Consider the following 24,114-nt stretch of genomic DNA (forward strand, 5'->3'; position numbering starts at 1 on the left):
GGAAATAACTTCATCGCCGTTGCTTCCCTTGTTTCATGACACAGGTTCAGGTGCCTCGTCTCCTTCAATAAAGCTGTCAGTTGTGAACCGCAAAGACGGGAGTGAGCCAGCTGAGGCACGCATGTAGGAGCGCCCTGAGGAGAGGTCCAGCGGTTACAGACGTTGGGCCCGCTGAGCGACTGCTGAAGATTAGGGGGTCTCAGGCGCTAAACCGGCAGAAACCCCACCCTCAATCGCGAAACGATCCTTAGATTGTCACCAGACCTAAGCTTCTATCAATAACCACTGGCCCAGATCGTCTAGTTGGTTAGGATGATACGTTGTGGTTCTTCTATACAGCGATCCGTGTTGACGGCGGTTCGAATCCGCCTCTGGGCAGTAACCTTTTGCTTTTGCCACATATCATCCTTATGAAGTCGAAAATGGTGATTTTGACTACTCTGTGCCGTATTATTTGTTCTCTTGCAATATGGGAAGCGCCTTACATATTCTGATGTGGGATGGTATTTTAAATGCGTATATATCCAAGCTTTTTGAAACTCAGTCTCATAGACGAATCAGGACTGATCGAACATTCCCGCTGCCCTTGACAGTAATCATCTCCCTATCGACATGGAATGAACTCACTTCATCTTCTTCGGGCGATAAGTCTGGCCAGTCCCTCCAGAGCTCGCACAAAGCATGCCTCGTAAAGTCATTGCGTCTGACGAGCTTGACAACCCTAAGAGCCTGTTCCTCATCTCCCACCTCGAATAGTAAGACTCGCGTCCGTAGCCGACTTCCAATGTCGAGCAATCTGGCGTAAAAGACGTCGGCATGATCACACCCCTCATACGTAGGCACCATCTCCCCCGGCACGAGCGCGAGCTTCGGCTCGTACTTTCGCACAGAGTAGCTCATCTGGCCCTGACCATAGGTCCAAATCTTGCGTGATATGTACGGCGGGTTTGATATCAGTACATCGCATCGTTGAAGCGACTGCATATCAGCCTCCTGGAAGACGTCTGCTTTTCGGAAAGTCACCTCCTTGTCGGGAGACGGCGGTATTAGTGAATTTGTAGCCATGTTGCGCCGCAAATTTTCTCGCGAGAGATTGACAGCGATGGGCGAGACATCAACGCCCGCGACGCTAAGCTTCTTGGCCCATCGTGTAAGACGCTCGTACAGCGCGAGCGCGATACACCCAGTGCCCGTACAAAAGTCCACGACCCGCAGCTCTCTGTTCTCGAAACCAGGCAGCTGGCCAAGCGTGATCATGTCGGCCAGATGGATCGCGTACGCCTCCGTCTCGGCGCGCGGAGCGAGCACGCCGGGCCGGCACTTGATGTCGAGTGCTCCGAAGGGCTGGGAGCCGAGGACGTACTGCAGGGGCACGCCGCGGCCGCGTTTTGCGCAGAGGCGTGCGACGCGGGCTTCTTGCTCATCTTGGCTGGGCAGAAGCGCTCTTGATGACGGCTGCCTACCGCTGCTTGCGACGTGCGACCTGATCCAGCGAAGCTCGGCCACCGCGGAGGGTACATCGCGGCACGCCGGCAGGAGGACGGCGGCATGGGGTGAGATGGCGTGGGCGCGGCGGAAGAGGCAGGGCGGTAGGCGAGGCATCTACCGCGGTGCGCGCACGCTTACTTTCTGTGTGTTTCTTCTCTCCGGCCGCTGACTCACTGCATTGCGCGTCATGAGGGGAAAGGATGACTAGATGGCGTGAGGAAATTCGTGGATGAGATGAAGTTTGTGTGAGGAAGACGAAAGGGTAAACCAGGTATGAGGTGAAAGTTTTGGGGGAGCTTGGGAGCTTGGAGCTTGGGCCACACCGAGCCGCATACACCGCGGGAGATCGAGCTTATTGAAGCCATCGTCGGTGCATTGGAGGCCTGGATAGTGGAAGAAGCAATGGTCTTTCTGATGAAATATGTTAAGAGTTCCAAGCTTCCAGGTGTATTTAGTATGTACGGGTAACCAGTGTCTTATTTCACTCTTGTCGGCGGGCGGAATGAACAGAACCCGACTGTCTCCCGTGCCTGACTTGAATTAACACGACTCTCAACCATGATGGTTCTAGATTCTGCAGCCGCACGGGGTTACTAGATTGCCTCACACTCCCCATCGGTTCCGTCAAGGTTGTAGAATCATATCCTCAGGGTTCACTAATGGCTATCTTGGTCTCCAAACTAGACACAGCTTCCACTTCCTCTGAAGACTCTTCCTGTCGGCATACTTCAGGAAAGCACCTAGTTTTCTACAATCCATCCTATTTTCCTCCTTCAATCCAATAACTTCTCCATCAAACTCTTGCTATCAAGTCACCAAACCACACATCGCCGGATCAAATCACACCATACCTCAGCTCCAAACAAACAATCACTCAACTCTCAGAAAAAACGAAATAAGCAAAAACCCAACTCACAACCAAACCCCTCCGACAAAATGCACTTAAGACTCCACCACTTCGTCCTCCTCCTCGCAGCCCTTCTCTGCCTCGTCGACCACGCCGACGCAAACCGCTCCTACTACACCTGGTACCGCAGAAGGTGCTGCAACCAACCGGAGCGGAAACTGTGCAGAGAGGCCCTCGTCCGCTGGAGGTATTGCAACGACGCTGCCCGCAGGGGCGGCCTTCCGCCGGGCCCGTGCATCTGGACCCAGCAGTGGTGGGAAAGGGCTCACCATGCCTGCAGGCCCGGTATCGAGGGCCCTACGGACTGGGTTGATCCCGATAAGCCTGTTCTCCCCCAGGTCGAATATTAGAAGTGAAAACATCGATCTTTTCTTGTTTTAGGGGGGGGGGGGAGGGGAATGTCCAAGAATACGACGATGGAATCAATCGTGTCACTCTATTCGGTTCCGTCATAATGGGGATTCGAAAATGGGGGGTTTCCTCGACCGAGCGAGTTGGAAGGATGTTGGTATCGCTTAGGGGCTAGAGACATCGCCTCGTAGTACCCAAAGTCAAGGGATGGAGGCATCCCAAGGTGCTCTTGTTAGGTGCGGTATTTCGACTCTCAGTCTCCGTCGCGATGTATGGAGCTCCTGTACTTAGCCTATTAGCGCGGTTCGGTCAGTTTTCATCTAAGTTGTTAGCCCAAGGGAGTTGAGTGATGTCATGTGACACGAACATTACAGAGACATCGATAATATTGAAGCATCAGGGCGACCCAAAAGGTAATAAATCATAAAGGCTTTCTTTTTGTTCCGAAATAACGAGTGGGTAATCGCGACTAAATCTCAAATTCGTACAATACTGTTACAATGTCTCAAACCCCTGAAAGGTGATTGAGATATCATCCCATCCGTAAAACTCCCCAAATCCGAATGGGCGAAATAAGTAACGTCGAAGAAGAACCTTCACACCTCCGTAACCGTGATATTCATGACGTTGTTCTTGTAATCCTTGATAAAACTCTCGTAGCGCGGATAAACCTCCTCATCGTCGACCCGAAGCCGGTCTTTTTGACCCTCGTTCCCTTCCTCCTTTTCTTCTTCTTCGTCGCCGACTTCTTGCTCCTCCTTCTCGATGGCGTCGATATCCTCCTCTTCCTCTACCTTAGTCTCATCTCCTTCCTCATCGCCGTCCGAATAGTCATCCCAGAAATTCCCATCCTCAAAGTAGTAATCCGCCCACTCGCCGTAGACCTCCGGCTCAGTTTGCTGTTGTTGCTGCTGTCCCCCCTCGGAATCCTCTTCCGGCCGCGCTTCTGGTAGCCACGACTGGAATCTTGATATCGGGGCCCCTGTATTGAGGATCGTATCTTTGGAAGAGCGCCATGAGTACTTCCGCGGCACCGGCTCAGGGCTTATGTTCATCTGGTGAACAATGTGATCTGAAGGCGGAGGCGTCATCGGTTCGGATGTCGCCCGTAGACGAGGGTCCGTGAACGGTGTAGCAGGCCGATCTTTCACTGGCGTCAGAAGGGGAGGCGAGTATGAGCCAACAGACTCGTCCCCGACGACAGTGGGTGACAGCGCCTCGGAGGATGAGCGGACAGTAACTCGCTGAGGGCATGGCGAGTCCATGTCTCTCGACGAGAAGAGGGACTCGATGCTGTCATCGGACCAGCGAGATGTATTGGCTTTTGGCGTGTGAAAGCTTAGCCTTGATTGACTGCGGGGCACAGTCGGCGGTGGAGAGAGGGGGGCAACACCGACGGCCACTGTAAGACCGCATCGGGGCTTTTCTTCGACGTCCCCTGCGTCACTAACACTGGGTGTGCTGGTGTGGTATGATCGCCGTGATGCCATCGTCGACTTGGTCGAGCTTCTGCCCACTTCCACAACCTTGGCCGGGCCGGAGGAATTTGTTCTCGCGAGACGAGCTTCCTCCAAGTGCACACTTTCGACCCTCACACTCCGCAGATACCTACGGTCCTCGGCCTCCTGCTCGTCCGGGTACGGCCACATCTTGAGGCCCGTCTTGACGCCTCCCCTCTTGTGTTCTTCTTGTCTCTGCAAAGACATAAGGAATGCCATGCACTGTTCGTCATTCGGGATGGCCCGTTTTGATATCGGTCGTTCCGGCCTGTCAGGCGTATGTATAATTCGAAATGACGAGTCCTCGTCGAGAAGCTTTGGCGGTAGCGTTCTGGGTGATTTGGGTGATAGAGGGAATCTCGGCGATTTGGGTGAAAGTGGAAACCTTGGCGACTTTGGGGATTTGGGTGACTTTGGTGATTTAGGAGACGTCATGAGGTTCTTTATCTTGAGGCCTTTCAGGTACGGCGACAATTGCGTGGTCCAAGTCGATTTCCTTCCATGATCATTCATGTTGACTGTTTGAGGGATTGTCCATGAGGAAGGCAATGCCGGCGGGGTTGGGTGTTTAATGTCCATGGCTTCAAAAGAGGCTTCCATGAAAACCACTCCTCTTGACAGACATCCGAGGTAGGGGAAGAAAAACCTGGATGGCGAGAGTTCAAGCTGCTTATGCACCGTCGAGGGAAACTCTTTGTAAAGGCTGCAGGCGAAAGCCCATCATGGTGGTCCGGTCGCTGGCAGACAAAGAATGCTTAGTTGAATAGCTTCTCATTTCGGCCAAAGACACTGAGGAATGTGGCCGGCCCCAAAAGAGTTTACCACCACATTCCTTTGTTCCGGGTGATGATCCCCGACATAAGCCGCCGACACGCTGGAAAAAAAATAAATGCCAAAGTATGAATTAACCCCCGCGTGGTTTGACCTTATCATGGATGTTCTCCCTCGCAGGATTTGAGACATTGCCCCACCACGAGTTCAGACTATAGCCCAACCGTGACAGTCATGTTATTACTCAGGACCAACATGACGGGAGGGAGCTCGTGGCAGAGGACTTCAACGTCCGATAGATACTGCACGCTCGCCAGCTCATCCTGGCAAGTCCCCTCCGTGGGCACGGGCAACGTGGTGAACATGACGGCTGTATCTTTGCTGTTTTGCCGCATCAGCTCATTGAGGATGACATGCTGCGCTCGCGATGGCAAATCGTTGAACGAGAGCGAGATGCCTTGCGTCGAGTAGGGCGAGCCGGGCCCGTCTGCGTCGGGTCTCGAGTCTAATCTGTAGCGTCCCACAAGTTCCGCCATGTTCATGTGGACGTCGCCTAGATCTGCAGTAGACGCGACCGAAGCTTTGCGTGATCTGCACGAGAGTTCCGCAAACGTACTATTCGGCTCGAACTCTTCAGCCGCCGTCACCGTCATCTCGGGCACAGGCCGACTGGAGAACCGTCCTGCAGAGGACTGTCTTGAGAATGCGGGTTGTTCCGCCCGCGGCGTCTCTTCCTCGGTGGTGTCTGCAAACATGATTGTCGGACCAGACGCACCCTCCACATCGGTTCTGGTCTCCGGCATTGGACGACTTGAGAACCTCACTGCTGATGATTGTCGAGAGAGCGTTGGTCTCGTTGCTGGGGTTGCTTTCCCTGATACACTTCCCGAGGTCGCATCGTAAGTGTTGATACCCGCCGACCGAAACCCGCCCATGGAACGAGCAGATATGTTTCGATCAAGCACAGGTCGTTCCAGCGGAGTTGGAGGCGCTGACACGTTTTCGACCCTTCCCACGTGGCTTGGGCCCGCCTGACCTTCAGAACGAGCTTGTGACACCATCGTGCCGTATGATGCTGCCGGTGCAGCGCTCTTATTCGATTTGCTCCTTTTTTGTTTCGATGGACTCGTGAGTAGGTCGTCGCTCTGGCTTCGCCCTCGTCCTCGCCCAAGTAACAACGGCCGCCTGGGAGCGTCGACCTCTGGCATCTCGTCCTCGCTGTAGTCACTGCTGCCAGGTTCAAATTCAGAATCGGAATCAAGGCAAGATGGTTGTTGTTCTTGATCACTCATCTCACCGTCGGAGCCAGAGGCGTCTTCAAAAACCTCATCTCCCAAGTGAGACGTATGAATTCCAACACTGACGCCAAGGCGGGACAACCTCGAAACCGTCGGCTTCCTGGGCAGTTCCCCAAAGTGCACCAGACTTGGTCGCCGTCCACTTTCAATATCGTCCAGTGATACATGCGGGTTGAACACGCCAGGCCGCCCTGCGGTTGACTCGATGATATTCGCGAAAGACGTAAGCTCTTCGGTTGAGTTCAGATTTGGCTCACGGCCTCGGAACCTCTGCAGGTCGTCCCACCACTCTTCATCCTTTAGTATATCGTGGACCATAATCTGAGACTCGAGGTCGTTACTTTGGCCGTTGATGATCAGCTCATACGTATTGAGGTGTCCGGAAGCCAGCCAAAACACGATGACCTCGGCCTCGATCCTCAGCTTATCTAGCAAGGCCTTGACTCGCGCCCTTTCTTCTTCCACTTCACTTTCGTACTCCACAAACACCATGACGCGAATATTGTATACTTTGTGCCATGTCGGAACGCTGTAGAGGATATAGCCTAGTTGGAGAATCAAGGTATCTGCAAATGTATCAGCGAAATTCGTATTGAAACAACAATCCTGCTCACATGTGTCGAAGTTGGTTGTCAAGACACTTTTCCCATCTGACAGAACTTCTGCCGACATTTGTATCGGCCAGAGATCGAGATGTTTCTTGACGTTGGCTTTGTCCTTGCGCGGCGTTTCCAGATTTTCAAAGCCTTTGCCAATTGCGACATTCAGTTTGTACCTCAGAGCGAGATCTTCCAACATAGTCATGTAATTGGTCACACTCATCATGCCCTCTGTCTTCATCACATCCGTAGGCAGCATGCCTTCCATGAGACGCGCTGATGTGTCGCCTCGTCTCCTGCGTGAAGGCCTCTCTTTGGCTTTGGCCTGAGGGCGGGCGTTCATGTTCGACGAGCTCGGTGCTTTCGGAACCTGGAAAGAAGGTCGAGAATCTCGCAGCTCGTCCATGTTGTAGAATCCCATGACAGCAATATTTGGCCGCATGCCCCCTAGCCCAGCCGATAGAATCAAGTTTCGGATACCCCAGGTGATGGTTGGGGACATTGTAAGCTGCACGAAGGCCTTGATACGGGAGAACTCCGAGATGTACTTTGTCCATGCTGCCTGTTGAAGTCTGGCTTCGTGAACGCCGCTGTTGAAATCGTCCGTCACAATGACGTGGCCGAGAATATAGAGACCGCCTTTCTTTACGGAGTTGCAGAATTGAATCAGTCGAGTTTGGCTCCTAGGATTGTTGATGAGCAGAATGATTTGGGGCCTCCAAAACTTGATATGCTCCGGCCGCAATCGCAGCAAGTACTTTCTCACTTGGTGGTAGATGAGATTTTGCGAGACGTCGCCCCATCGCTTTGGTGGGCTGAGATAGTGAATCAGGGAAAAGAGAAAGATGAGCAAGCAGACTGCAGTAGCCGCATAAGTCTGGTCGATGAAGAACATGGCCGCTGCAGACATGATGCTGCCAGCAAAAGCTGTCTCCCAACTGAAGAACTTGAATGCAGGCCGAAAGTTGGGAGCTGATCCTATCTTGAGTAGGAAACATGCCAGGTTCATGACGAAGAAGGTCATCTGCTCTCTGTTAGTCCCAAACAGCTTCGTCTAGACTGAGTAAGCGGGTGCTCACCTGATAGCCCATGGAGATTAAAGTCGCAATCTGGTTCAAATTGGCGAACATGGCGATCTGGGCAAGCACATATGTGAGGATAATGGCTTGAATTGGTTCATCAGCCCTCTTCGTTCCTTTCGAAAATGGCAGCAGACCGGGCAGCAACTTGTCTCTGGCCAGGGCTTGCATGAGCTTGGCAGCACCAATGAGTCCCATCACGGCGGAGAAGAAGGTGACGGCACACTCTCCTGCAAGGATCAAAGGTGGGGACAAGCTCGTGACCGATATAATGTTTGTGTTGTTGAGAAATGAAGCATGCGTTGTGGTGGAAGCCATGGAGAAGACTACAACCAGGTACGCAATGAAGGTGGTCATCATCGCCCAGAGAGTTCCCTTCGGGATGTCTTTGCTAGGATTTACCAGATCTCCAGACATTGAAGCCCCTGCGAAGATTCCTGACGTGGCTGGGAACAGGATGGCAAAGACCTCTCGAAAAGTTTCAAATCCTTTGAAAGACTCGCTTTTTGTATGGGGAGCAAAGTTGTCCACCAACGTCTCGATACTAAAGCCGGTGAATCGTACACCAAGTCCATCATCTCGAAAGGGAGACTTAAGCGCGGAAGATATCGGAATGCTTATAATGGCGAGACTCAATATGACAAGCAGCGCATTGCTAGCCTTGGCAAATATGCCGCTCCCGGCCAAGCACAATCCAGCACAGAGCAGCAAAGCCAAGGTTTGGAGCATGTAGACAGTCCAGTAGCCTTGGGGAAAAGACCCCCCGACGTTCAGCTTTACGCAATCAATGAGACCAACAACATTGAGAGCGGTATTGAGGACCTGAGCGAGGTAGAAGAGCATCCCGATGGAACCGCCAAACTCAGGGCCAAGAGACCGCGAGATTACGTAGTAGGCGCCTCCGCCCTTGACTTCGCCATTTGAAGCTATAGCAGACAGAGAGAGCGTTGTCAAGAAGTCTACAAGATAAGCCGTAACGAGTAGTCCTGTGGTTTTTTTGTTAGTGTAGGCTTAGACGGAGTGAGCGCGTCTGTGTTAGTAGCTGACGAACCAAGCATGCCCAAAAGCCCAACTTGACCAAGAATCCAGCCAAAACGGAGAAACATGAGAATGCTGAAGATATTGAGACAGACGGGGATATAGACCCCCGAAACGGCACCCAACTTGGCCTTGGTACTGGTCTGCTCCATGCTGGAGAGACTCGGTCGTCTGTCGTCGCCGCCCATGGTGAAGGTCGGAAAAGGGGGTCCGGTCGTAGTCAATAGGTCGAACCGGATCTCTTCCCGGATAAGGGGACAGGGGAATGCGCCACCTCCACGATCGTTTTCCTCGGTGCCGAACCACAGTGAAGAGCCGACACGACAAAGATTCGACGAACTTCAGTGACGGAGATGGGATGGTTGCTCGTTCGGTCAAGAACAACTTAACGGTGTGGGAGCGCAGCGCATAGGTATATACGTTTGAGTCCCCGCCCTTAATCGCACCAGTGTGTAATGTTGGACTGGGCTGGCTAATCAACCCCCCAGTGCGTCCAAGTGTAGTTGAACGATGGCTTGCGGCGCGGCGGCGGTGATCACGGCGACCAGTAAGAGAATGGCCTGGTTGGGACGGCGGGCCGCACAGGCATCCAACTGGCCCGGCGCATGTCTCGCGTCTTTCTCGTCGTCTCGTTTTCAGGGTTCACCGTTCTGCGAGCCAGGGATATCTGGGGCGATCCAATGCAAGCCTCTCCAATACCCCGCGTGCCGATTGGAAAGCTGCGATATGCTCCAGCCGGTCGCGCCGTGTTTGTTGGTGGTCCACTCACACAAACAAGCACCAAAGTCTGGGAAATGCAGTGAGATGCAGCACAAGAGGCCGAAGCAGGAGGACGGAACGACGTCATCCAGCAGCGAAGGACAGATCGGACAAGTCAGTCGCCAATGCGTGACAAGCGGTCACTGTGGTAGCACTGTGGGTTGTGCAGAGCCGTTTTCTCGTGTCCAAGGATCTGTGAGGAGGGGTAGTAACTAGTAAGGTATCCTGCAGAATCGAGATGCGATTTCTTTGGAATCCCCTAAGATATCCCGTAGTGTAAGGTACCTGTGATTAGGTAGCTTCTGGACGTTGTCGGTTGGGGGTACGTCGCCCGCTTTGCCCGATCCCCCACGAGCCTCGAGAGAGCTTCCATGCCACAGATAGATAGAGACAGGCGTGGTAGGGCGATGGGCATGGCATCACAGGCCAACGAGAATAGCGTCAAGTGTCAAATGCCTGGCATCTGCCAGCCATCTGGCTCGACATTCCATCTGATGCTGGCGTGGCAGGGTTCGACCTCCAAAATAGAAAACAAGAGACCAGTCGGTTGACTCAGGCGCATGACAGCGGTAAGCCGGAGATTCCAATGGGATGGGCCGGATTGGCCGCTGGTACCGCGAAATTCGAACGAGTACCTAGTCACCAGTGTGGCTTTGCCGCTTATCAGCCAGCAGCATGGGAGTGTCAGTGTGGGAGTGTCGAGTATCTCTGCTTCATGACTCGATGATGGGGTTTCAATGCCGGAGGTGAAGGGTTGGTGAAGTGAACCTGAGGGCGAAGAGTGCAGGCGCACGGGATGCGAAATCAGCGATGCACCACACCCAGACAGACACCAGGTACCGCTACATGCGCGGGCTCATTCGAGTCTTGAGGTGAGGTGCTGTTCACCTACCTGACAATTCTGGCCAAGGGAGGTAAGAGGTGGAGAGCTGCCGAAAAGCACCCGCCGCGGGGCTCCAAAACACGTTCATACGCAGCCCGCGCCAGGATTAATGAGCGCGCTAGCCCCCCACTCTCTCTCCCATTTCACCGTGCCACCGTCAGAGCAAGAGGAACAAGTGAGGCGGGATGTGCATGCAGCCAATGACACCTGTTCGCTTATTGTGGCGGTCGAGCTGTGCCTTACCTAAGCTGGTAAGATCCGATGGGAACCTTGGTTTTTTTGGTAGTGTGCGCTGGCAGCAAGACGAAATACTCGGCTCATTTCTAGTAAAAACTGTAGGTCGTATCCATTATGAGGCGTTTGGGAAGTCTCGAAGTGACCGGAGGATGGCCGATCATCGGAAAGAAAGACACATATCCCAGAGATTTTCGCTGTGCTGTTTTGCTGTGCTGAATCAGACATGCGATTGACGGTCAATACCAGCCAGTCCGATGGCCAGAAGCAGAGGTCCTGGCGTAGGTAGTAGGTACAGTCGAATCTGCGGTTCCCGGTCAAAGTGTTCAAGATATTACATAAGGAAAAAGTCAGAGATGAGAGCAGAAACAGAGGGAATGGAATAAGACGAGAAAAAATGATCGGAATCACCCAAGTAGACTATGTATTGTTGTTGTACCTAGGGAACTCGAGACAGCGCTGCAGCCATGTAGATAAGTAGATGATGCATTCGCATCTCATCGTTGGTGGCTGGAGCTTACCAGCTGTGACATGGAGTAGCACGGCGACGTGATTATTCAAGAGTACCGTTACCAAGCACTGAAAACCTAGGAGACCTCGCAACCCATGTCTGAGAGACTGAGACAAGACCTCACCTGGAGGCTGGGGCAGCGTAGAGCGGCTAACACAGGCACAACATTGCCTTGCAGGTTCAGTACCAAGCATGGTCAGCATGCCCGGAGGGTGGAGCGAGGAACCCGAGAGAGCTCCTGGGTGCTACCTTAGGCTGTCGGTTGTCATAGCCCGACGGGTTTCGGCAGCGCAGCCACAGCTCCCGACACCACCCAGGGCCTGCTACAGCGTATGAGCCTACAGGGCAGGGCAGGCTGCCGCCAGGTAGCGCTACCTACCCGACGCTATCTGTGTGAGCCACAGACTCTCCAGACCTGCCAGATTAGGTCACCCGACCCGCTTGGAAGCGGCGTCCTTATCACGGGTTCCCAGTAGCAACAGCTTCGAACGCACATCCCCCCAAGCCGTGCGCTGCAATTGATCTCGTCAGCTGTCTTACAACTGAGTCCAGGTAAACTCTCCCCGTACTTGAATCGAACCTACGTCTTCTCCATCATCTAGCTCTCCTTCTCTTCCCGGTTCCGTCCCATCTCATCTTCTCCCGCCCATGACACCTCGCTAACTTTGTTGTCTGTTGTTGATCCAGTTCGGAATCTGCAACGCTGTGGTTGGAGGCTCCTCGATATACCGAATACCGGCATTCGATAGTCCGCGACCGGTTTCATTAGGCACCATCATGGCATCTCCTTCGAGAGATCCCCTCAGCATTCCCAGGGCCGACTCCCCGTCCCGACAATTCGGCTCTCTACCTCGAGCAGACGCCACCGCTCGCCTGGCATCGCCCGTACCCTCGCAGCAATATGGCACTCCCCAGACCGGCCGCTTCGTCGGGAGCTCAAGTAGGCTAGGCGATGCTAGCGAGACGGCAAGTCTCGCTCCTCTTGCCGGAGCTGCTCCTTCAAGCGTTCAAGGTCCCGGTGTCTCGGCTCTCGCCGCCGCCTTGTCCAACTCGCTGGGGACATCTCCACCGAGGCATGGCACACCACCGGTGCGCTCTGCCACCCCTCCGGCACGACCTCTTTCCCCTGCTGCTGCCGGCGCTCAGCTTTCGAGCACGCCCATGACCAACTATGGATCTTTCGACTCTCGTTCGCGAAACGCCGGTGCTGGCGCCTACGAAGACCCCGAGATTGTCAAGAGGCATTTGGTCCAGCCCACCGACGCTGCTTCTGAAGAGTCTAGCATGCGTGATGGTGTGAAGGGCAAGCAGGCCGTGAACGCCGACGCCGACACCGGACTGAACGAGGACGAGTTTTCGAGTTTGCAGCTACAAGGCGGAGACGTGACTCGAGGCATTTACAAGTGGACCGAAGAGGCAGAAGCCCGTAGCAAGATGCAGCGCAGCAAGAGTTTCAGCGTTTCGCGTCCGGATCCCGAGACTGATATTCTTGATATCAATACAATCAAAGTTCCCGGAGGTTTCCGTCGCAACTACCTCCGTAGAGCGGCAAGAAGCCCCTCCACGGCCAGAGATGGTGGTGAGCGCGGCGAGGCTAGCGAAGCTCCCCAGCCTCGGCTGCTGACGTCCAGCTTCCTCGAGTTCCTCTCGATATATGGTCACTTCGCAGGTGAAGAGTTGGAGGAAGACGACGAGGCCCTACGACCCGGCGAATACTTCTCCTCAGGCGAGGACATGTACGAAAGCGACGACGAAAGCGATGACGACAGAGAGCCTATGGAAGACAGCGCGCTGTTGACACCGTCGCGCCACAGAAGGAGACGCAAGCAGCGTGGCGGCAGTGGAAAGAACAGTCCCATGAGTGCGGCGCTGCTTCTGCTCAAGTCGTTCGTTGGTACGGGAGTTCTCTTCTTGCCTCGCGCTTATCTGAACGGTGGTATGGTCTTCAGCAACGCTGTCTTGCTTGGGGTTGCAGCGCTGAGCTACTACTGCTTCGTTCTATTGGTCACGACTCGTCTCAAGGTCGACGGATCTTTTGGTGATCTTGGCGGCATTCTTTATGGCAAGTGGATGAGGGCGACTATCCTATCGTCTATCGTTATAAGCCAGATCGGGTTCGTGGCGGCGTACATGGTCTTTACGTCAGAAAATCTGCAGGCCGTTATTCTAGCGGTATCGGACTGCAAATCCAACATCGCTGTCAAGTGGTTGATCCTCTTGCAGGTGCTTGTCTTCCTGCCATTCTCCCTACTGCGAGACATCGAGAAGCTGAGTTTTACTGCGCTGATCGCAGACGCCTTCATTCTACTTGGTCTTGCATACCTGCTATACTACGACATCCTCACCTTGGCCACCAATGGTATCGCGGACATCATCCAGTTCAACCGCAACGACTGGACCTTGTTCATAGGCACGGCAATCTTTACGTTTGAAGGAATTGGCCTCATCATCCCTATTCAGGAGTCGATGAAGAACCCCAGCAAGTTCCCTCGTGTCATGTTGGCGGTCATGATCATCATCTCGGTCATCTTCATCGGCATGGGTGCCATCTCCTACGCCGCCTACGGGTCCAAGACCGAGACTGTGGTGCTCCTCAACATGCCCCAAGACAACAAGGCTGTCAACAGTGTCCAGTTCCTTTACTCCATCGCCATTATGCTGTCAATTCCTCTGCAGCTTTTCCCCGCTATCAAGATTACCGAGAATGCGTTGTTCACCAAGAGCGGAAAGTACAATCCCTACATCAAGTGGCAGAAGAACCTCTACCGCTTTTTCTTTGTCATTCTTTGCGCCGTCATCGCATGGGGTGGTGCGGATGATCTAGACAAGTTCGTTGCCCTCGTCGGTAATTTTGCTTGCATTCCACTTGTCTACATCTACCCGGTGAGTACAATCATGCACATGACCTAATTTGTCAATATAGAATCTGACTGCTAACCCTCAAATAGCCCCTGCTTCACTACAAGGCCGTTGCGAGAAACAGGCTCTGGAAGATTTCTGATATCATACTCTGCATCTTTGGCTTCGTCGCTATGGCTTATACCACAACCTTGACTGTTTACAGCTGGGCTGGTGGCTCCGATGGTGCTAAACCTCCGGCATACTGCGACCGCAGGGGGAAGTAAATCGGCACAAAGCGCCTGAGGGAAACGCATGCGACTGCATTTTTTATTTGTCATTCAGTGCTGTCTGAAAAGCGTTGGGTAATCATTGCATGGATTCCAGCGGGTTCTTCAAGGGTTTTGGACAGCATCGGCCGGTCGTCAATGAGCATGGGCTTGTACATAGACTGAAGAACAAGAGGCTCATCGCCACGTTTATAGTTCTGTATGTGTATACGTAGCAGTGGTTTTGAATCAACTTATCCTTCAACTCCTTTCGAAAATCATCTGAGGACATAGAGGCCAAGAAAACGAAAATTTCTCATGGCTTAGCGAGTTTCAATCTAATCTATTGAGGTGAAATGAAGATCAAGGAAGACGTGGAAGGTCGTAATAGCTTATGCACCGCCACATTTGTACATCTGTGGCGCAGCCCAAATCTCTAGGACCCACTACCTAGGACTCCAGCCCATCTTTACTGAGAAGGAGCCTGAGCTTCACCACGTCCAACTCACTCACCAGCAACTCTCATACCCCGGCTGAACTCTCAAATTCAATCACATTACCAACCAAAAGGTAGTCATCAATTCCTCGTCATGAAAGAACGTTCCACTAACCATAATGGAGTCTCACTTCGGTATTCTGCGTTCAGTTATCTCCAACTACGCATTGTCTTCAGCTTTGTCCTCAAAGTCTCGTTACAACCGACTCCACCCTCCCCTTTACTATCACGAATCACCAAGATGAACGCGCCTGATCGGTGAGACAATCTTCACGCTTTTGTTTTGTGAGATTTGGAGGGAGTCTATGTCTGCCTGGTCGGAAGACGGACTCGAAACGGCTTCACCTTGTTATGATTCCCTTCAGGCTTCCCTTCCCGTCACCCTTCCCGTAACCCTCGAGGAGGTGGCCATGGTCTTCTCCTGGCTTCCTTGCCGGGCTCTGCCAGAGGCTCCTTCGCAAGGCACGGAACTACGTCTTTAAATCTCTATCCTGCATTTCAACATTGCTCCTGTTTTTCCACGCACATAAACCATCGCATCACTGCTTTATCAGGCATATCAAAGACTCCCAGACTCCAGAACCACCCTCTCTCAACACATCTGAGCTACATCATGTCTTCCCAATCTGAGAACCTTCCTCCTCGGCGCGTCTCTTTGCGAGAAAACGGAACCCGGAAATTGAACTAACTCTTTCATAGTTTCGAGCTCTTCCTGCTCGGTGAAGGCGAGAAGAAGATCGAGGAGAATGTCTTCTCTGGTACGATTTGTACACCCTTCAACCATTTTCCTAGCCATTCGGCCAAGCTAAACGCCTCCCAGGAATGTCCAACACGTCCGACTTCGTCATCAAGAAGGAGGACCACACTCTTGGCAACCTCCTGTCCGAGCACCTGAAGATGCACAAGAACGTCCTCATGGCGGGCTACAAGAGTAAGGCGCATTGCCCTCCAACCAGCGTCACGCATACTAAACCTTTGTCACAGTCGCGCATCCAAACGTCCCCGAGATGTTCATTCGAGTCCAGACAGACGGCACGATCACCGCCAAGGAAGCCTTGGTACAGGTCATCAAGAAGCTCATGCAGGACTTGTCCCACCTCAGTCGCGAGTTTACTCGCGAGTTCGAGCTTCGTCGCATGGTCGAGGCCGGCCGTTCGAATCAGCAGGGCCAGTAAGGCGGACATACGAGACGGTGGTTTACATCTCGCGTGGGATTTTCCTCTGGGCGTTAGGCGGATAAGGTCATTACGGAATAACGGTCTGATACCGAAGTTTGGCATGGGGAATCGTCATATTGGTTTTCGCATTCCGGGCTGAGATAGGGCCTCGGATTAGAAAAAGTTGATCATTGCGCATTACGTCGTCAATTTCGCGATGCTCTGCAAGGCTCCCTACGTGACATTTTTTATGTGTATGCCCAGTCCCTTGAAGCCCTCTTTGGTGCTGTCCCCTTGGGTAGCGAGTCAACGCCTTCAGCCGTCATGGCATTGCTCGTACCACCCCTGGTGCCTCCCTGATGCCATCCTTTAGGTTATAGAAATCATGAACCTAGTCTATCTGTGATCTTGAAGAGCGGCTGCCTCTGCTCAAATGCGAATCTTGTCCAAACTTCATCATGCGGTCACCGGACCCTCTCCTCCAGGAATGAGCTGCTCATCATCAGTCTCTCTCCTCACCTCTCTTAGAAAACCCAATAGGAAACTTGACGTACCATGCAAATGTTGTTGCCGTTCAGCAGGATCTTGGGAAGCTTTGTGTGGTTGCCAGAGTAGTCACTAGCCCGTAGTTAGCAGGGGTATACGTTTCCGTCAAAACGGCCACATACAATTCTGTCACGTCCTCCAACACCATGTCTATTTTCTCGTTAGATATTTCCAGCCATGGGTAGCGCAACATTCAAGATTTACTTACTGACGTAGTCATCGAAGCCCAGGAGCGTGCCGCTGAATTCTGCCATCATTTGAGTCAGCAGATCAGGTTCACTCGAGCCCTTGATGGTCAGCCGTACCCTTGTCACCCTTCATGACAACCCAGATCCTCGATCCAACACATTTGTCGATAAGTTCTATCTTCGTCAGCTTCGACGATCTGCATTCATGGGCTTGTCCACTCACCCAGAGGGAGCAGTTGCGACGCCATTTTGCCGCTTAAATCTTTGAATCTGGTGGAGATTCTGAACTCTTCACGTTTGAAGTCTCCTTACAGGGGTTCCGCAGGGATTAAAGTCGTCGAACGAAATGATGGTCGTTTTGGTACACCAAACGAAGGTTCTTTGCCTGACCAAAACGGCGCTGCTCAAGATGATGGACGTCGTGGACTTAGGCCGGAGGAGTGAGCGTAACGGCCCATGTCAGGTGACTGCGCGATGACCTGTGAATGACTAAGCCACATCACTGGAGCTCCCAGCTGTCGTTGCCGCCAACTGGGCGCGTATCACCCACAGAGCCTACTCAGTACTTTAATTGAACCCCTCCATCACCCACGACGCGTCTGCCTGAAGAATACCGTTCTTCACTTTGTCGCGCCAATGCCCGGTGGCAAATATGGCGCTTCACTTCCCCTTCAGATGCACCCGCGAGTAGCGTGGATGAGCTTCCCTAGACGCAGCAGTTCTATTCTATATAATCATCGACTTTTGCCGAGGTCGATGCTGGTCCAAACGTATGAACACCCCTTTCACCGAACTGCAAGCTGCTCTTGGCATTTCACTGACAGTATCGACGACTCGCAGACGTTCCAAATCAACAATGTATCCTTCTTCCTACGCCAGACTATGGAACCCCATTCGAGGCATCGTCTTCGGCCAAGCGAGTCAGAACGAGACATCCTATCCTCGAGTGGACATGCTGCGTTCTCTCCACACCACGACGCCAGACAACAGCCAGCCCTCAGTCGCGACGAAGCCGAACAACGAGATTATCGACTCTGACAGCGATGACCTGCCTTTCTACACCGCTCCGGAGTATCAGCCCGCGCTAGACAACGTTCCCACTGCCCAGACGCTCCAAGCAGAGACCGCAGGGGGTCCGAAGGAGGGCAAGGCTGAGGCTGAGACGAAGGCGGCTACAGAGCCAGCAGATCCTCCGCAGACAGACTTGGATTTCAAGATCCCTCTGCCGGCATTCCGGAAAGCCCAAGCTGCAAAAGAGAACACGGGAGACTCATTCTGGTCTTACACACTCTTTCGAGGACCATCGGTAGACGGGGCCGAGCAAAAGGTCAAGGTGCACTACTGCAAGACCAAACACACCATGGAGAGAGTATGTCAATACTTTGTGAATGATTCAGTCCTTGGGTTCGACCTCGAGTGGTTCCCGGATGCGAAGAAGACCTCGGGTCCGAAGAAGAATGTTTCCTTGATCCAGGTCGCCAACGAGAGTCGGATCGCTCTATTTCACATTGCCTTATTTCCCACCGACGACTTTGTCGCTCCGACATTTCGGAAGATCATGGAGGACTCGGATGTGCGAAAGGTCGGCGTGAACATCAAGGGTGACTGTACGCGGATACGAAACCATCTGCAGGTCGATACGAGGGGAGTCTTCGAGTTGAGCCATATGTATAAGCTTGTGAAGTACTCAGCAAGTGGCGAAGTGAGACTGATCAACAGGAGGCCTGTACCTCTGGCTACAATGGTCAAGGAACACCTTGGTCTTCCCATGTTCAAGGGGCAGGATGTCCGGTCGAGTGACTGGTCCCAGTCCCTGAACATGGACCAGCTCATGTGTAAGTGTTAGCAGAACTTTTCTCTACTGCTTGCTAACTCTGCCTAGACTCTGCTTCAGATGCCTATGCCGGCTTTCAACTATTCCATGTTCTCAATGGGAAGCGCAAGAGCCTCGATCCAACTCCGCCGCTCCCGTATAATGCTGAGCTCGGCCTGAACATCCGGCTCGCAGACGGTGTCACCCTCCCAATGGCAGAAGAGAATATTGAACCTCTGGAGGCTGACCCGCGCAACATCTCAGCACCTCTGTCGGCCTCGGAGTGCCAAGCAATCAGAGACAGTCTCGAAGTTGAGGCAGATGGCGAGGGTCAATCAATCGCCGAGAGCGTGAGAGCCGCCAAACTGGCTGCTCCAACCCAGAAGCGCCAAAAGGATGCCAGGGTCGTTGCTGCCGATGAGAAGCTGGCCAGCTACCGGACCACCATCAAATCCCTCCACGCCTCACCTTCCGCCGTACGAGCCTACTTCATCTGGAACGATAACGAGGACCTCACGCCCGAGGCCGTTGCCAAGGTCCTCCGAGACCCGCCGCTCCAGACGAACACGGTCGTGAGCTACATTCTGGAGGCTCTCAAGTTGGAAAAGCTGTCGTTCGACAAGAAGCGGCTGCGAAACGAGATTCTGCACACGCTGCCGAAGGAGGTTCTGCAAGGCAGGTACAAAGCTTTGATGTTGGAGGCTCATAAGCCCGATACTGGGGCCTCTTCTTCGGTTGCGTGAGATGATGCGCAGCTACATTCACGAAGAGGGTAGCATGACGAGTCAGCGAACCAAGAAAAATACGTTGTGTAGTTCAGCATTGGATTCATGCATAATAGAGATACCCGCATTGGTTACATTTCACCTCCCTCCACGAGCATAGTCTTCGCTAGTAATCAGCAGCCCGTGAGAAAACATATGGACGCGTCGACTCTTTGCCAATCGCCGAGCCGCACGTCAGCCACAGCCGCCCCTGCATGTTTCGAAACATGAATTGCGGTAGAGCTCTTTGATTGGTGCTCTTGTTTTGTCTTCATGATGTCTGCCGTCCATTGTGTATTCCACCGTAACAACACGCACTCGCCCTTGATGAACTCTCATCCCTATGGCTTCCATTATCGGCACCAAAGACGGACCAGTTCATCAACGAGCACCGTCCGTTGTAGTCGATGGCCGAGCGGTACGAATTCTGGCAAAGAACGTATGTTGGCTCACGGTCTTACATAATGCCATGGATAGCTTGTTTTTTTTTTCTTGCGTGCAATAGGTTGCGGGGTCGAGTCGACTTTTTGTTTTGTTTTGAGCCACAGGTATTTACTGTTATTTTTGTCATTTTCTATCTAACCATTTTCTTGGGTCAGTTATTCATGCTCTTGATGCATGTCAGTAAGCTTGTTGTGGTGGGGAGAGGCCCAGCACAGCACATATCATCACACCGGACTTGTACTATTGACTCCTATTGCCTGGGTGACATGACTTTGGGGTTACACGACATGGGAGACCTACCCCATCGTCGTCGTCGTCGTCGTTGTCATCGTATCGTTTGAATGGGTATTGGACGATCTCTCTCGTCACAGCCACAATATTGCGCGACGCGATGATACGTCGTTGACATTGTCTGTCTACGACTGTCGGCGCGTGGTGTGAGGCTTGTGGGCTTGATTTCGTAGCCTCTTTTCTAATTTGCCACATTTCCAAGTCAAGGTATAAGAATAAATGTATATGTGGAACAAAGGATATGTTCGGCCGAGTTTAGAATGCCGTCATTGTCTGTAGAGGGTACATGCGAGATGTAGCAAGCAACATGTTGCGATACGAGATGAACTACACGTGTGGTGGCGAACGGGTTGATGGGGACAGGTTGAGAGCATGGGATACTCATAACTATTTGGCCTCGAGAAAGATACCTCGGTTCCTAAACAGAAGGAAAATCATCTGGGCTGTTATTCTGTCACAAATCATAAACTTCTTCGACGGTTCGTCTCTTGTTGGGGTCTCAGGGAGTTGGAAAGTACAAGAACATCATCAACATACAACATAGTGACGATTGCCAACCGTGGAAGAAGCAGATGCCAAGGAGATTCTGAATATTATAGAGCAGCGATTGCGAGACGATGCTTGTTTAGTACACATGGGTTCAGACGAGCATGTGTTCATGACCTGTTCAGTCACCCTCACAACTATGATGAAGGGGAGTTGATTCAAGTCCTCAGCCAGGCCAGCTCAGATGTCTTTCGCAGTTGGCCACGACTGACATCCGAGGTTGAAAATAACTCGGAATGGCCGAGCGAACAGGCCTCACGGCTTTGCAGCGAGGAAACAAGTTCGACATCATCCCGAATCCGTCGCAGCTTGCGAACGGCCTCCCAAGCAGATCATCATCCGATTGTGGCCCGCCCGATATTTCCTGCTTTTTGACGTCTTTGCCTCGCCGTCCGAAGTTTGGCATTGTAGGGCTGTCTCTGCAACTGCATTAGGGAACTCTCCACAATCTCTAGAACTAGGATCGTGCTCGGTCTTCGACAAAGTCGTGAGGTGACGTCTGGGGTGTTCTCGGAGAAGCGCTCGGGCTGTTTTGGCGGTGCTTTTCCCGTACGGTTCCTGCCTCTTCCATGCATCATTGACATGCTTCTGACCCGAGACCTTCGTTCGTGTGATCGGATTGCGAAACCAATCCGCAGCTCTTTCTTTTCTTACCTGCGCTTAGGACCTTGGCGTGTGGACTTCACCGGGTATTGTGGCAGATTGCTACGGCCTACAGCCCGGTGATCCCGATTATCTGGCTTATACGAGGTATGGTACCAAGGACAAATGACTGCCATATTGAAATGCTCATCGTTTACTCCGAACGATCATGTAGCCTCGAGGCTTGCTGAAATCTATCGAACTGGAGATGAGGCACTCGGTCGAACATGTGATACATCTCGGCCTAATTCTACCAGGTTGTCGAGTAAAGCATGGCTATTCCATCCATGCTAGTAACGAGGCTCGTTCCTATTTTATGTCCAGTGGCTTCTTGTCTTTGGCCAGCGTAAAAAGGAAGAGTCTTAGCCGTGTCCAAAGCCCTTTGCGATCCCACTTGTGGATGCTGCCAACCGATCGGCTCATGGTGCTTGAAAGCTTATCGAGATAGCTGTGGAGAGCCAAGGGACCAAGCATGCTCTTCAGCTTGGTGACCAAGACTGATATCTAGACTTCAACTCGAAACCAATGGCAAATCGAAGAGCAAATGAGCAGTGGCACCATGTGGGGCACAATGAAGCTTAAGCCACACCCAATTTGCACCACATGCCCTGGATATTCTCGAAATTTCGACGAAAATCATCGTGAAATGCTCTCTGTAGTGCCTGGGGTGGCCCTTTGCCGTGAACTTCGACGTCAAGGTATACTGCATAGTCCACAAGACGGTCGATACCGCAAAGGCATATAAGGGTTTGGATGCTTATAGGAGATACTAGAAACAGGTAGCGCTTCGGCTAAGGCGGTATCTGGCCGAGGCTCCAGACTCTCGAAGGCTTCTTAGGCAGTACTGCGAGTTCGGACCGTGCCAAATTCATCGCGAAGGTGTCGTGTTAGACGTGATATGAGAACAGATGTGGAGGCAGTATACGGACAATACCGAGACCCGAACTTTTGTCTATATCTAGACTAGCACACCAAGCTAGAGACTGGCTCCGCGGCCGTTGTCAAAAATTTTGTTCCAAGAAGGAATCGCTAAGGTGGACTTAGGGGGACGCTTCAGTCCTTGGCATAGTCATCTCACTGTCCAGCTAGGTCCTGCACCGAGTGGGACGTCTGTCTCTACACGTACGCAGTAGTCGCTACCTTAGCCGGTGAGATTGCAGATGAAGGTGGGACGGGACCAGATCCATCATGACATCAACCAGGGATGTATCCGTCAAGTAAACGGGTCTCGATGGGCGCTATCAAGTCAAACACGGAGAATGAAGGCTCGGAAGCAACATCCTTCGTCCCTGGAGGCTTGGAAAAAAAACCTGCAGTTTCCAGGTGGCCCATTATAGGAAGCAGTACCAATATCGGATGGCACAACTGATGCTTTCTGCTGAATGCTGCCAAGTCCGAAGCCCCTTGGGCGTGACATGTGGTCGCGAATGCAAACGCGGTTGGATGTGCAGAGGGAACCAAGAGAGAGCATCAGCCACGGCATCAAGGCAATTATTTTGGACCGGCCGGCGGCTGCAAAGCCGGGAAGCCGCCACTGGACTCTGGAAACTGGGGCGGTTTTCAGCGGGCAATTGCCAGCTGAAAGTCCCCGCTGACAAAATGCAGCTGCGAGTCGCGCTGCATCCCGCCCCAAACAGTTGGGGAACTGTCAACCGTGAACGTGGCAACGAACCAACGCCGCCAGCCGCAGCCGCCCAAGAAAGAAAACAGCCAGGTCAAACGATGCAAGCAAGAGATGCCAGTGAGCTATGGTGCCGCAAGATAAACCAATGGTGAGGAGGAGAAACACCAGAAACCCAGAGAAGCACTGGCCAGTAAGACGACCACGAACGGTTGCCACACGAAACTGTCCGCCCTCCTCCCTTGCGCTAGTGTAGGTAGTCGGGTGTTCCCAAGCCATCCGCCATCTGAACCACCAATCTCTAGTGTCTGCTTCCAAGTTCCCACTTCTCTTTCTCTCTCTCTCAAGCTGCAAGTCGATCGAGATAGCGCGCAGCCGCCGCTGGTCGCCGTGCGCAACGTCTGGGTGACGACTTGGGCTGCGTCGTCGTTGGTGCTATTATCCAGTTGCCGCTTCCTGCGTCTCTAGCGCCTCTTATCGCACTGCCGCCTGCAAGCTCCTGCAGAGGTGAAAGCCAGTGGCATTGTCGCACAGCTGCCATGACACCGATGTGTGCAACCTTCACGTCGCCTTCATTTACCTCTCTACGGAAGCAAAAACAAAGCAAATAGTCCGGACTCTGTAATGAAAATGAAAAAGAAAGTGGAGTGTATCTATACCGCAGGTACTCTGGAACATTGACTTTGGAGACGTCGGGAATATTCTGCATCGAGCGGGGGCAGAGACTGCATGTTTCAAGAAGTTTACCAGCGTGACATGGACTGTAAGGTAATTTAAGCTGCGAGAAAAAAAAAAATGAGCGACCAAAGATTCAGGGTTCCCGCCGGTCCAGGTTTGTTTCGGGGGCGGGGAAAGCTGTTGAAATGAGGAGACGTGCGGAATGGAATGCTTCTTTCCCTGGACGGGTTCAGCTCTACCGGTTCATGGAAGACGCCTAGAAGACTTGGGCTTTTCCTTTGTTCTCATCTTTGCATGTTCATTTCATCTGGCACATGTCCGAGACCTACATGAAGACTCTTTCGGGGCTTAAGCTGCGCTAATCAACAAGGTGACGACGACGACGACGACGACCAGACGGCGCA

General features: G+C 52.7%; 10 protein-coding genes across 10 annotated transcripts; 5 read left to right on the forward strand and 5 right to left on the reverse strand.

Annotated features, from left to right (window-relative positions):
- Positions 1 to 546: 546 nt before the first annotated feature.
- CTAM01_04493 (HemK family methyltransferase) lies at positions 547 to 1,677 on the reverse strand (the record flags this gene model as incomplete). Its single annotated transcript, XM_060520523.1, has 2 exons — positions 547 to 1,602; positions 1,663 to 1,677. The coding sequence occupies 2 exons, from the start codon at positions 1,675 to 1,677 to the stop codon at positions 547 to 549; spliced, it is 1,071 nt and encodes a 356-aa protein (XP_060385168.1).
- A 747-nt stretch (positions 1,678 to 2,424) lies between these two features.
- On the forward strand, positions 2,425 to 2,745 carry CTAM01_04494 (uncharacterized protein; the record flags this gene model as incomplete). The annotated part of the gene is made up of 1 exon (XM_060520524.1): positions 2,425 to 2,745. The coding sequence occupies one exon, from the start codon at positions 2,425 to 2,427 to the stop codon at positions 2,743 to 2,745; it is 321 nt and encodes a 106-aa protein (XP_060385169.1).
- Positions 2,431 to 2,757, reverse strand: CTAM01_04495 (uncharacterized protein; the record flags this gene model as incomplete). Its single annotated transcript, XM_060520525.1, has 1 exon — positions 2,431 to 2,757. One exon carries the CDS (start codon positions 2,755 to 2,757, stop codon positions 2,431 to 2,433), a length of 327 nt encoding a protein of 108 aa, XP_060385170.1.
- A 585-nt stretch (positions 2,758 to 3,342) lies between these two features.
- Positions 3,343 to 4,758, reverse strand: CTAM01_04496 (uncharacterized protein; the record flags this gene model as incomplete). The annotated part of the gene is made up of 1 exon (XM_060520526.1): positions 3,343 to 4,758. One exon carries the CDS (start codon positions 4,756 to 4,758, stop codon positions 3,343 to 3,345), a length of 1,416 nt encoding a protein of 471 aa, XP_060385171.1.
- A 470-nt stretch (positions 4,759 to 5,228) lies between these two features.
- CTAM01_04497 (amino acid permease) lies at positions 5,229 to 9,218 on the reverse strand (the record flags this gene model as incomplete). Its single annotated transcript, XM_060520527.1, has 4 exons — positions 5,229 to 6,880; positions 6,929 to 7,937; positions 7,993 to 8,978; positions 9,044 to 9,218. The coding sequence occupies 4 exons, from the start codon at positions 9,216 to 9,218 to the stop codon at positions 5,229 to 5,231; spliced, it is 3,822 nt and encodes a 1,273-aa protein (XP_060385172.1).
- Positions 9,219 to 10,781: 1,563 nt separating this feature from the next.
- Positions 10,782 to 10,919, forward strand: CTAM01_04498 (uncharacterized protein; the record flags this gene model as incomplete). Its single annotated transcript, XM_060520528.1, has 1 exon — positions 10,782 to 10,919. One exon carries the CDS (start codon positions 10,782 to 10,784, stop codon positions 10,917 to 10,919), a length of 138 nt encoding a protein of 45 aa, XP_060385173.1.
- A 1,275-nt stretch (positions 10,920 to 12,194) lies between these two features.
- Positions 12,195 to 16,195, forward strand: CTAM01_04499 (transmembrane amino acid transporter; the record flags this gene model as incomplete). The annotated part of the gene is made up of 5 exons (XM_060520529.1): positions 12,195 to 14,300; positions 14,366 to 14,538; positions 15,720 to 15,778; positions 15,841 to 15,951; positions 16,005 to 16,195. The coding sequence occupies 5 exons, from the start codon at positions 12,195 to 12,197 to the stop codon at positions 16,193 to 16,195; spliced, it is 2,640 nt and encodes an 879-aa protein (XP_060385174.1).
- A 438-nt stretch (positions 16,196 to 16,633) lies between these two features.
- Positions 16,634 to 17,159, reverse strand: CTAM01_04500 (U6 snRNA-associated Sm-like protein LSm5; the record flags this gene model as incomplete). Its single annotated transcript, XM_060520530.1, has 6 exons — positions 16,634 to 16,669; positions 16,732 to 16,795; positions 16,846 to 16,873; positions 16,932 to 16,970; positions 17,029 to 17,085; positions 17,135 to 17,159. 6 exons carry the CDS (start codon positions 17,157 to 17,159, stop codon positions 16,634 to 16,636), a joined length of 249 nt encoding a protein of 82 aa, XP_060385175.1.
- A 608-nt stretch (positions 17,160 to 17,767) lies between these two features.
- Positions 17,768 to 19,467, forward strand: CTAM01_04501 (3'-5' exonuclease; the record flags this gene model as incomplete). Its single annotated transcript, XM_060520531.1, has 2 exons — positions 17,768 to 18,746; positions 18,794 to 19,467. 2 exons carry the CDS (start codon positions 17,768 to 17,770, stop codon positions 19,465 to 19,467), a joined length of 1,653 nt encoding a protein of 550 aa, XP_060385176.1.
- A 428-nt stretch (positions 19,468 to 19,895) lies between these two features.
- CTAM01_04502 (uncharacterized protein) lies at positions 19,896 to 20,273 on the forward strand (the record flags this gene model as incomplete). Its single annotated transcript, XM_060520532.1, has 1 exon — positions 19,896 to 20,273. The coding sequence occupies one exon, from the start codon at positions 19,896 to 19,898 to the stop codon at positions 20,271 to 20,273; it is 378 nt and encodes a 125-aa protein (XP_060385177.1).
- Between the last annotated feature and the right edge of the window lie 3,841 nt (positions 20,274 to 24,114).

The sequence above is a fragment of the Colletotrichum tamarilloi genome (assembly GCF_030869305.1).
Source record: "Colletotrichum tamarilloi strain Tom-12 chromosome Unknown Scaffold_10.1, whole genome shotgun sequence".
Lineage (NCBI taxonomy): Eukaryota > Fungi > Ascomycota > Sordariomycetes > Glomerellales > Glomerellaceae > Colletotrichum > Colletotrichum tamarilloi.